The 12,571-nt window shown below is 38.5% G+C and overlaps 1 protein-coding gene across 2 annotated transcripts in view; it reads right to left on the minus strand.

The window, feature by feature from the left end:
- Positions 1-442: 442 nt before the first annotated feature.
- LOC130649568 (fibrocystin-L-like) overlaps positions 443-12,571 on the minus strand; it is a 39,374-nt gene continuing 27,245 nt past the window's right edge. The window contains exons 34-44 of one of the 2 annotated variants that reach the window (XM_057455864.1): positions 12,077-12,279; positions 11,484-11,660; positions 10,979-11,072; positions 10,665-10,829; positions 8,815-10,247; positions 7,572-8,127; positions 6,918-7,129; positions 3,547-6,261; positions 2,940-3,366; positions 2,100-2,375; positions 443-1,345 (exon numbers count right to left, since the gene is read on the minus strand). In XM_057455864.1, coding sequence (XP_057311847.1) covers positions 1,176-1,345; positions 2,100-2,375; positions 2,940-3,366; positions 3,547-6,261; positions 6,918-7,129; positions 7,572-8,127; positions 8,815-10,247; positions 10,665-10,829; positions 10,979-11,072; positions 11,484-11,660; positions 12,077-12,279 — 6,428 coding nt within the window. In that variant the 3' untranslated portion in view covers positions 443-1,175. Of the gene's footprint in view, positions 1,346-2,099; positions 2,426-2,939; positions 3,367-3,546; positions 6,262-6,917; positions 7,130-7,571; positions 8,128-8,814; positions 10,248-10,664; positions 10,830-10,978; positions 11,073-11,483; positions 11,661-12,076; positions 12,280-12,571 lie in introns of those variants that run through there. The other variant, XM_057455865.1, reaches the window with a different exon arrangement.

Here is a 12,571-nt window from a genome sequence, read left to right on the forward strand (position 1 = left end):
AAAAGTTTACTGCACATAAAGCCAGTCGAAGCATCAACGACTTTACCATGTTTTTAAAGGTATTTACTAACAATCAATTTTCACCAAATCCTGCTTCTCTTTGTCTTAGTTTCCTCCTCAAATATTCGATTTTAGTAATATGTAATATACTTTGCAGACCGTACTTATTTTACCGCCAAAAAGGTTGTTCTATTTTTAGAAGGCAACAATCATAAACTAATAAATTATCATAAATTATCATAAATAAAAGTAATTATTCAGGTTGTTTATATAATTGCAAAGTGCATAAATTTCTTGTACTTCACCTTTCTGTGTGTTACACACTGTTATATAGAATATCAAAGGTGGAGAGTAACATCAAAGGCGGAGATCTTGTTTTATGGCCTCTATACCTCGATGGAAATGGATCAACATGTTGTTGAAACAGAAATAAACACAAACGTAGCACTTTTTATTCTTTTTTCTTTTTTACTATGTGTATATATACAAAATGAGTGCATAAATTCTACTATGTAAAATTAGCAGCAAAATCAGCATCGTTAAAAATAATAATAATACACGTGAATATAATAATATATTAAGAAATATGCTATAATAATGATACAAATCAATTTATATAAATTATTTATATACAAGCTGGGCTTTTCTCCCTTTAGCAACCTGATTTGCTAATAAACTTTCGTTTTGATCTGAAGTAAAACTTACAATTTCTTCCATCTTCTTTTAAGGCAGGGTCCACGAAACATAGAGAGCTGGGGACATGGTCCCCCGACCTTTTTGCTAATTTTCAAACGAAAAAAGACAATCTGGGAAAGAACTTTTAATATTGGTCCCTGCCACATTAAAAGTGTAAAAATCAATGCGTCGAACTTGTGCACACAGAAACGGAAAAGTCTTTGTGAAATAGAAATTAGCCAATCAAATTGTCGCATTATTTAAATTCCATTTTTAGCGGGAAGTTTATAGGAGAAAATTTTAACTAAAAATTTATCCGTTTGCACAGATAAATTTAGAGGACGGTGTAGTGTGATTAAAAGCTCAAATTAACTTCTCAGTTTTATTAACATAACAACAAAAAAAATAACAAAATTTACATTCAAATAAATGGTATACTTCGTATGACCTGTAATATAATAAAATTAACATAAACATTTTTTTTTTGTCTCGCGCGAAAATTATATGACAGACTCTCCTCCACTGAGTTGTTTCATTTTTTTCGAGCAAACTTTCCAGTGATCGGCGGCTTTGTTTTCTTGGCAATGATCGGAACAAAAACCTCTTTGCAAACAGTCTGGACATTTCAACGTGGCAATGCGCCCGCATGCGCAGAATAAACTGTTCAAATCTAAACAACAACAAATCATATGACTGCTCCAGGGGAAACATGCGACTTCTAAACTGTAATTAATGTGATATAGCAACAAATTGAACTTATTTCTTCATATCACACGCTATTTTCTAATTAACACGAATATGCTTAACTTTTGGGCAAAAATCATCCTGATATATTCTAAGCATATTCTTAGCACAGTTAAAATTGAAAGATCTTTGCAAACTGGTGTAAAAATCCTGAGGTGCTGTTGTTTAAGCAGCTTAACGCTAGTGACAGACAGACAACTAGACAACGCCTTCTGTAGACCTATCACTTAAAAGAGACACCTATGACCTGAAAGCGATGTTCTATTTTGTATCTATCATTATCTACTGTATCAGTTACGAAAATTTGACAATGTTTTCGTTAGCATTCAATCTCCGTCACTGAAGTTTTTCTCCTTTTAAAATTTCGTCAATTGGGACCATCAAAGTAGTTATTTAAGATTATAATTATAATTTTTCCTTTTAAACAATCAATTTTTACCCAAAAGCCTAACCTAATCGATTTTTAACCTAAGCCTCTGCTGCCTCACAATGTGTGGTCTGATTTAACAGTTTTACTCCAGAAAGATTAAACATAATTCTGTTGCACAAAAAAGTCCTAAAACATAAACTCGCTTATCCGAAGCAAAATAAACCCAAAAAGTGAACTTGCTTATTCCAAACCAAAAAAAACCCTGAAAAGTGTACGCGCGCTTATCCCAAACAAAATCAACGAGGCTTACCTGTATCTGGCAAAACTTTCACTTGCACACAATGGCGGTACACATCTTTGATGAGAATCGAGTTTTCTTTTTTAGGATGAATAACTTTCAATTTCTTTGTGACAAACAAAAACTTTTGTTTACCCCCAAAACAATCCTCCTTGGTCAAAAAGTGGTCACGTGCACTGGTTAACGTTCCATTGATATCGACCTGAACCACACCTAGATACTGCAGCATGTTCTGCGACTCGTCGCGAAGTTGCTTCACTTCCAATGTACGATAATCTGTTGGCAGGCCTGCATAAAACGTATTGGTGGTGTGTTATTGGAAATCTAATTCTCTCTTTCTAATGTAAATATAATTTTTTATTTACACCAAGAGTTTCATCACGTGCCCAAAAAAGACATAAATAAAATCACTGGGTAAAGAAACGTGACTTACAGAGAAAACCACTGGCTAAAGAAACGTGACTTATAGAGAAAACCGCTGGCTAAAGAAATGTCCGCCATAAAGGATCGTCATTTTAAAAATGTCAGAGATAAGAGGAGCACTCTGTTACTACTTTCTTTATGATAAGAAGGCTGTCAGCTTGCCCTTTGCGAGCGTAAAAGAAATTGAGAAAAATGAGAAACAAATACCAGTTTCCCACGCCAGTCTTTTTTTTGCCTTCAATGAATAGATTTCTCAGAAAGATTGACTGGGTCAGAAAACATGGCCGGCTTGAGATTTCATTTATTCCTACAATGCCTGCTAACTATCCAATACGCAGCAGTATGTTTACTTTTAAAATAACGTTTCTGTTTACACGCGAGAAAGATGAGAGACAAGTGGATTTCTAGTGGATTACAATTGAAACTTACTTTCATTGTCAAGAGGGTCGATCCCTCCGACCACATGAAAGGAGCTTGTTGGATGATCATCTCCTATTTCTTCATCTACATCATATTCCTCTATTCCCGCCAGACGCGACTTCATACTCGTCGTCGAAGTCTCTAATTCCACTCTTTCCTCCTCCTCGATCGAACCTGGTGGTCCACTGAGATTCGTCTCTTCCGTGTCGGCGCGAAGTCGAGGTGTTTCGCGCGGTGATAAATCATCAAATGGAACGATAATTGCAGCGAGAGAAGATTGTGGTCTTTCAGGCATCTGTTGTGACGCAGATCGTCGCTCGCGAGCGGTGTACGGTCGAGCGCGAGCACTCAATTTAGGGCGGGGAGATATTTGATTAAACCGTTCGAGGTTGGAGTCGCCTACCGGATTGTTCGTCGCTAGAGATATGCTATCTCGCTAAAGATTTTTTTTAAAAAATGTAATTTTTATTTAACTCAATAAGGTGTCATTGGAGTTAGATATAAAAACATTTCTGAGCTTTCAGAGCAATAAAAATGTTTAAAGAAAAAAAACATGTATGAAGGCACACAGCGTGCTCTCTCCTCCACAGTGAACTTTAATTAGAAATTATCTTACCTTTTCTTTGGCAGACAAATCAGATAAATAAATTTCAGCTGGGTCGTCCATTTGTACACTGCTTTCATCTTTCAGACTAAATGAGCTGTTTGTAACACCATTCTCAACCGTCACACTGTTTTGCCTTTCTTCGTGTTTCTCCTCCTTTGGCTTCGTCACAGGTGATTTCATCTCGCCCATTACAATTGAGGTATAAACTGGACTTGGTGACCTTGCTTTTGGTTTCAAATGTTCTGGAGAATTTTCTTCTTCCAAAATTTCAGCTTTTGTTGGCGCGTGGTGACGTCTGCGGAACCTTTTTCTGTAACATATGCAGATCACAATAACCAGAATCAACAGAAGCAAAAACACAAGCACAACGACGATGGCAACAACGGTACCATCTTTATCATCGGTTTCCGTCGGTTGTTTTACTTGTTCCGTCCCGTCAATCAACAGGGTCTTGACTGGCGTTAAAACAGTTGAATTGAATGTGAAAGTAAATCCGCCATCTTGAATCTTTCTCACTAAATCTTCAATCAGATCCGATTTGTGGCTTTCGAGAAGTTGGATTTGATGTTCCACAACAATGCTGCCTTTTCTAACAGTTATGTTAAGAACGGAAACGGTCCTGTTGTAATAGAGTAATTCGTACGTTTCGTAGAACGTTTTAAACTCCTGCTTAAACTGGACTTCTCGACCCTTCACATGCACGTCATAATCTTCTGCGAACCTTATACCCATCCAGTGGAGCGCTAACGGGTTACGACATCTGTATGTAGTTTCCGGTAGCGCCGTTTCGATTTGCGGAGCGTAGTTGCTCGAAACATTAAACTTGTTGCTGTCTGTTAAAGAAATCATCTTCGTTTCGCCACCTGTGACTTTCGAAAACATCGTCGTAACATGAGAAGTCTCACTAGTAACAACTACAAGTATAGTTACGCCTAAATCTGATGCCAGGGTGGAGACCTCTGATGAAAAAACGTAGGTAGAAGCATCTGCTTTGGTCAAAGGAACCACATCGCCGTGCTTTAAAATACCTGAAGACAACGAAAAGCTAGTGATCTTTGTCTCAACGTGAGGATTTGACGTGAACGGCGCGTTTGTGTATGTTATAGCAGCGTACAACGAAAAAGAGGTGGGCAAGGTGATCGAGTCGTAGATGTCGACTGTAATTTTAAACAAACACTGGTCCTTTGTACTGCCAGGGTGTTCTACTTTAACACTCTTTACTGCTACAGAACGTGTCAACATTACATCCATCATGTAGGTTACGTCCTCACCGTCGATCATCCCATTTTGATTAGCGTCCAGGCTCTGTCTCTGCTCAGAAGTAATGGATGCAAACGTAGCAGCGTGATCACTTCGGAAACCGCTTCTCTTTTCTCTCACATAGGATTGAGCAAAAGCGATGTCAACAATGTTAAATAGACAATCTTTGTTGACGTCAGCAAAAATAACGCTTGTACAATCAGAGGGAGTCGGTGCAGCAGACAGGGGGATGTATTTTCCTGCTTGATCTAGCATTGCAAAGACAGATGGCGACATGGTTGTAAGTCCCTGTTTAAGCACGTTGAATTTGAGCTCAGCAATTTGCAGAACACCAAATGTGGTTGAATCCACACCAACTACACCGACAATTCTAACCTTACTTTCACTGTGTACCACATTAAAACCACTTTTAGCTGAGTGAAAGCTAACTGCTGCACTGTCAAACGAGATGCTGACGTCGAAGCCTTCAAGCTTTCGCAATCCGGACTGAGCAAACACAGGAACTGCGATTTCTGAAGAAACGGAATTAATTTGTCCACTGTTGTGTACATTTCCGATGTAAATATTACCTTTTGGAATGGTTTCTCCTAAGAAATACACTGCCAATGTGCAGGTTGTTGATCTTCGCTTGGCTTGAGACGCTTTATCGGACAACGTCACCGTAAGGTAATAGAAACCAGTGGTTGGAATCTTTGCCAAGTTGACCTGACCGTTTAAAAGTATGCTGAAGACATTCTCCGAATTTCCTTCGGCTATTTTGTATGAAATCTCTCCGTCTGGACCAAAATCACCGTCTGTTGCGTTGATTGAAGTAACACGATATCCAGGTTTTGCGTCGCTTGGAATAACCACAGCCACTATAGAGTCGTGACTCAGCGTTGGTGGATATTTATTTTCGCCGGTGATTGACAAGGTACAGTTTAACTTGCTACTCAACGATGGAGAACCTTGATCACTTGCTTGCACTGTGAAGGAAATATCTTTTGAAGACAGATTTTGCTTGTCTAGATCTAAATCCTTTTTCACACGAACAAATCCAGATGTTTGATCAAATGTAAAGAAGTTGTCAAAATACACGGCATCATCAGTTTGAAGAACGTACTGCAACTCTGCATTCCTGCCAATGTCGGCGTCCGTTGCTGAAACAGTTAAGACCGTCGACGTAACTGCAGCGTCATCGGATACAAAGGTGTGGCATTCCTGTGTCGTAAACACGGGTGCGTTGTCGTTAACGTCACTGAGTGATATGACGAAAGTGACGGTTGAAAATTTCGGTGCACCTACAGTTGGAGTATCCGATGCAAAAACGGTTAACGTGTGAACAGGCTTGGTTTCACGATCGAGTTGCTTTGCAACAGTCAAGCTACCGTTACTGTCAACTGCGAATTCACCACCTTCGTTCCCAGCTTCGATAGTGTACTCAATTACACCATCTGTTCCTGAATCTTGATCAGTTGCCGACACCTGGAACGTATAAACAGAGAAATGTTAAAAAATTAACCCGCAAACACAGTCCGTCGTACTTTGAGCTAATCTCGATATCGTATGCAAAGTGAAGTTGCGTTCATTTTTTTTACCCCAACACCTCATTAAAAACATTCGTTTTCTAAACTTTGATAAATTTTAACAAAATAATCGGAGAACATTGCCTGCATTAAGGATTACTTTTTTGCATTTCAAGCAGCCGCGAAAAACCGAAATCTGTTAAATTCGAGAAAATTTACTGCCGCAAATTTAATCTCGACTCGAAAAAATTAGCTCCCTTAATTCTTGCCAACTAGAAGTATTTTGAGTCATCAAATGGAACCCTTCACCTTTTTTAATATTGTGATATTTCTAAAAGATAATTCTCTATTCGCAACAGGAGCCTGGGGAGGATTATTTAAGGAGTGTCTCTCATCCGGTGCCAACTTTGTTATCCAAACATTTTAACGGTGTCTATTCCACAGCAACGAACCTTTTTAGCCAAACTTCCCCAGCCTTAATTATTAACTTGAATAATTTTGTTCCGAAAGGTTTATAACAAAGGACAGTTCTTTTAATCATCGGTTGCTTGTATGTTTATGAAAATAAAACATTTCAAAGTTGGCGCTAAAAATTTTTTTACGTGAATAACATACCTTGTATAAAAAGCTGCCGACAGCTATATTTTCGGGTATATTCAAGGACGCGCCAGGCGTGCTAAAGATAGGAGTGTATTCATTGACTCTTCGAAGTTGCAGATGAACAACATGGTGGGTTGTATGTTGGATGCTTTCACCTTGATCTGTTGCTGTTATGTTGTACACAAACATAGGAGGTTGACTGTCACTTTGATCGAGGTCTAACGATTCTAAAAATACAATGTATTATCTCTGTAATATCACAGTTCGTAACAAAACTTAAGAACGATGGAGATAGTAGCGAAGAGGAGCTTAGCTCACACAGTTTACGAACATGAAAGCAAAACAACTTTCGCTGCTTTCTCTTCGGGCGGAATTTCAATCGTAGAATTTTCAAGTAGGATGCAGAGGAGAGGGCGTGGAAAGCAGGGCGTACAATTAGCGTACGGTTGGGCGGGGTTAAAACAAATTAAAAAATGGTGCTCATTTTGACAGTTTTTTTACTTGGATTTAAAGGTGTTACTTAACTACCGAGTACTCGATTCTGTTGTGCAATAGAGCATTTAGAAAAATATTTGAAAAATTGTAGTCACTCACAAAAAGATTATTAGAACATAACTTCGTGTACCTGACATTTGTTTCACTTGTTTATAACTCAAAAATATCACTTACTTTGCGCAATAAAGCTTCCGTTGCTAGGTACGAATGAAAAAACCCCGTTTGAATCGTTTGAAGATACAACAGAATACACAATCTTGCTGTTCAACCCTTCATCAGCATCAGTAGCGACCACATTAACGGCAACCGAACCAACCGTCACAGTTTCATCCGCGTATAAGGTTGAGACCGGCGAAGCAAACACAGGCGGATTATCATTGATGTCTCCAATATTAATGACAAGTGTTTTAGTTGTTCTCCATTCAAAGGGTGTCGGCGCACTGTCAACAGCGTGCAGAATGACTGTGTAGCTACTCTTTACTTCCCTGTCGACCTGCCTCAGTAAAACGATTTCACCCGTAGTTTCTGATATGCCGAAAGTATTTGTCGGATCGTCGACAAAATATTTGATGATTCCAGCAAGCCCAATGTCCTTATCAGTTGCGTGTACTTTGTGAATCACCGTAGATGTACTTTCGTTTTCAAAACATGTCAACGTGCTGGGTGTTGAGGTATTGAACTGTGGGTAATAGTCGTTCGTAAACCTGACGTTAAACGGCGGCGAGTATGTCTAAAAATCGTAATCAATTACATCATAAACACCGACTGATTATCTTATGCTCAACTAGCGTAAAGCGAAGAACAACACATTTTGAGAGATTTACACCGAGATTTACACCGAGATTTACACCGAGATTTACACCGAAATTTACACCGAGATTTACACCGAGATTTACACCGAGATTTACACCGAAATTTACACCGAGATTTACACCGAGATTTACACCGAGATTTACACAGAGAGACACACTCTGATGTACTCTCCCGGTCTAATTTAGCATAATATACACTACTTTATCAAAATCTTTCGCGGAGCGGAACGGACAAAAACAGAACAGAACAGAAAATTTTCTGCTAGTAACTTCCACTTCAAAATATTGCGCACATTTCAATACAGAAGGTAAAAAACACTTTGCGCAATTCTAACGAAATAAAATCATCTAATTGGCTAAAAAATATTCTACCTGTCGTTTCCGTACACAAAGCAAAGAAAAAGTTGAACTCGATTCTACTTTGCTCAGAACGGAACGGACAAGAAAATTTTCCGTTCACGTGATGTAAACATTGTAAGTACGCATGCTCAGAAGCTTTTCCGTTCTTTTCCGTTCCATTCCGCGGAGAATTTTCTTGAAGTGAAAAACAGCCTTTAGAAATACACCGAATAAGATTGAGAAAAAAAATGTATAACATCACTTACCACCTGTCCGTAGTTGCTTTCAAACTTTAAAACAAAACCAACTCCATAGGTTGAGATAACTAAATCAGTAAAATTGGCAAAGGTTCCAATCACATTCACCATCCTGTTTCCTGACAACACACCTCCGTTTAATGCTTCCTTCAAAGATGCAGTTACAGTCCACGGTGTTCTTAAGGGAATAGCTGACTTCCCTGTACCCATATCACGTACATCGACAACCGGTTGCTGCCCAAACACGACTGTCTCGTTAGCACGAGCAGGAGGAGTAGTTACGAAGAGGTACATGACTCGATTATTGACTTGGAAAGTGTCACCAGCTGCAGTCAGATTGAAAAGTTTGACATTTTCGCCAGGGACGACAAATATTGCAAAGCATAACTTCTTTGCAGATGCAACGTAATCGAAATGCAAGTCAGTGAATGACACCTCACCTAATCTAGGCAGTTGCATAACCGTGGTACCAAGTAACGGGTTGTCTGGGTCCGCAGAACAGACAGAAGCATTTACAAACCATGTGTTTCCTCTGATTCCCAAGTTGCCAGCCAAAACGTCAGGGTGGACACTGCGTACTTGTATAGTAGGCTGTTGACCACAGACCACTGTATCGTTGCAATTACTGATCTGTCTTGCAACTTTTACATACAGAACCCTTTCAGAAACGTCAAATTTTGAAGAGATGTACTCGGCAAGATACTTAGACGATGGTATGGTGTAGATCTTTAACTTGATCTGATATCCATTTCCTACGCGATCAATAGCGGTGTAGTTGAGTACTCCAACCCCGTTGTGTACGAACGATCTATCGTTGCCAAGCAAAACAGCGTTCTCGTTTCCGTTTTGTATCAACTCGGCGCGGAAAAACCATTCTCTGTTCTTCCAACCAGTTTCTACAATCTCCCCATTCGCAGCATCGTACACTACCACTTTAGGGTTGGGAGAAAATGGCATTGCATCAAAGACTGCAGTTAAATCAGCAGTGAAGTTATATTTAAATTCTCTTTCCTTGATAACATGCGCACCGTGTGCGACAATAAACGACACGGTTGTTGGGTAGGTCACGTTGTAGATAATTCGATAACCTTCCCCACTATGTGTGATTGCCAGGTTGGTAAAGATAGCAGAACCATTCACAAAAGCTACGCTCAAATTTCCCTCTAAGCGCGCATGAGGGTCCCCATAACTTTTATCAAGAGACGCTGTTACAATCCAAGGCTGCTGTTTCGTACCAACATTCTCCACCCACCTATCCAAGACGTCATATAATCGCAGCTTGGGCTGCACTGAGAAGGGTATGGTCTCGTTACTGACTTCACTTGGATGTGTAAACATCACTAGTTTCTTTGGTATCAGATACTCAATCGACTTAGATTCTTCCTGTTCTTCTTGAAGTTTCATTCTTTCTGCGTATGTTAGCGTACTATTCGCTGCTCCTTCTAAAGGATTGAAATATACACAGGTTAAAAGAAAGAAAGTGCTGAGCGCATAAAAGTAATTCCGCAATGGATGCACACAAAACGCGACACTCGACGTAGACGCAGAAGTTAATAAGGAACGTATAAATTTCCCTAATACATAAAACTTAGCAATAGCTGGAGAACTTCTCAACTGGATCGCTACAGATTTAAAAGTTTGTAATTTTAGATGATTTTAGTAGAGTTTTTTCAGGTCAAATTTTAGTAGAAAACACTAACAACTTCTGTATTTTAAAAGATTTTGCTAAAATCTTAAGGAGGAAATTTTAAAGTGCGCCGGAGTGGGGGTTCGAACTTCAACCTTAATTGAAAGGCGAGAGGTACGATTCTACTCTCGCCCGCATCGCGTTGTTAAAAACAAAGTACAGTATGACGCACCTGTTTCGTTGGTAGCTTTGCTTCCTTGGTTAACTGGTTCAGGTTCGGGCTCCGTCACAACAATAACATCTAAGTCTAAGTTCAACGCTGAAGAAAGTTCTCCCGTTTGTGAAGCTTCCACAACATTCGATGTCAGCTTCTGCAGGTCATCAAATGTTGTGGTATCTATTGGAAAGAGATTTATATAAATTTTGATTCCTTAAAAATTCTCTCATTACAAATTATTCGGCATAGTGAGCAAAATGATAGAAAAGAGCACGTAAACATCTATACAGTGAAATGACGAGTTTTTCTTATTTACGTGTGCAACTCACTTGTTGTTTTGTTGCTCACTGAATTTGTTTCACCTGATGTGGTTGTAGAGTTCGATGAATCTAACGTTTCTTGGGGAGGATCACCGATTTGAACCTAAAAACACACGAAAAATAAATATGTAAATGCTGTTTATTACTCAACGGGGAATCATTAAAATACAAAGCTAATTAGAAGAAGTCAACCATGGAGAGTACTAATCGTATCACTCTTCATCGCAAAACTTTAATTTTGCACAGTTTTCACTCTGACTAAATGTGTATATTTTGACAGAGTTAAACCCCGTTTCCTTAGTTCCAATGTATTTGTTTGTAAGCAAAGTAGTAACACTATAATTTGCCGAACAAAATTTTGTAGAATAAGGTATGTTAGGTGGCGTTTTCGTGTTGATATTGTTATTGTTTTTGTTGTTTGTTTATTTGTTTATTTGTTTACTACTTTGAAACTGTATCCGATGTTGATCCCCCAGATGATCAGTTAAAAAATTACCCACAATGCAATACAAACCTCAATATAGGACAGACTGCCACTTCTTCTTTTTCTTCGGTTTCCATTTGCAGACACCACTTTCATGACACGAATCTTCGACTTCGGTATGTTGAGTAAAGCTGCAAGATTCGAAACAATGTTCTCCTTGAAAAAATCATCCGTCGATACACTTTCTTCTGACACGCCCATGCGCAACTGAAAGAGAATAAAATAATTGGAATTATTAAAAAAAAAATCGTAAAAAAATGCGATCTCCAACACTTTTTTATCTGTCCTTAAGAGAATCTGAACCAGACATCGATTTATACTTAACAACAAATATTCACAAAAAATAAATTTAAAAAAGAGGTTCTAGCTTTGCGAAAGAGCAATGAAGTCCTAGATGTATTCAAGCGTTCTCTCAGAATCTAAGTCTCTGTACTGGAGTAAGTCGTATGTTAAATGCTAATGTGCCTACTACATGCTCAAAATGCCTTTATGAGCGTTAAACCCTAAAAAATTCTCATTTTATCCTTTAAGTTTCTTTAAACCACATTTAAAGCCGTCACTGTTACAAAATCTCATTCCTCTGTTGTTAGTTACGGCAACAATAACAAAAAAGGTACAATCACCTTTATAACTGGCATGGTTCTAATGTCGATGGCTTCCCCTCCCTTCACCACAATCCAGAGCATGTTTGTGTCCACATCAAACCAATTCCCTGCAGGGTAACCACTTGTACTTGGTTGGAATTTAGTAGGATTTTTCGGATCTTTTGGTAACAGTTTAAATTCTGACCCTTCGTATTTTGCATTCGTGGGAGCTACGTACACACCTAAACAGCAAATATAATAGACCAATCAGGAATTTGTTTGACAATTTGAAACAAAAAATAGCCCAATCAGAAATTTATTTGACATTTTGAAGCATAAAATATACGACATGTTTTCGCAACCCGAATTTTCACAGCAAATATACAAGGTCTTGATTACTTAGCCATGTCATATTTTGTGCTTTTTTTTCCATAAAAAACATTATAATTTTTCTTCTACTATTTTTAAGTACACATGTTCTATAAAATGATACTTCCAGAAATGCTTGACTTATACTTATATACAAAGCTTTAG

This window comes from Hydractinia symbiolongicarpus, chromosome 7 (genome assembly GCF_029227915.1).
Source record: "Hydractinia symbiolongicarpus strain clone_291-10 chromosome 7, HSymV2.1, whole genome shotgun sequence".
NCBI lineage: Eukaryota > Metazoa > Cnidaria > Hydrozoa > Anthoathecata > Hydractiniidae > Hydractinia > Hydractinia symbiolongicarpus.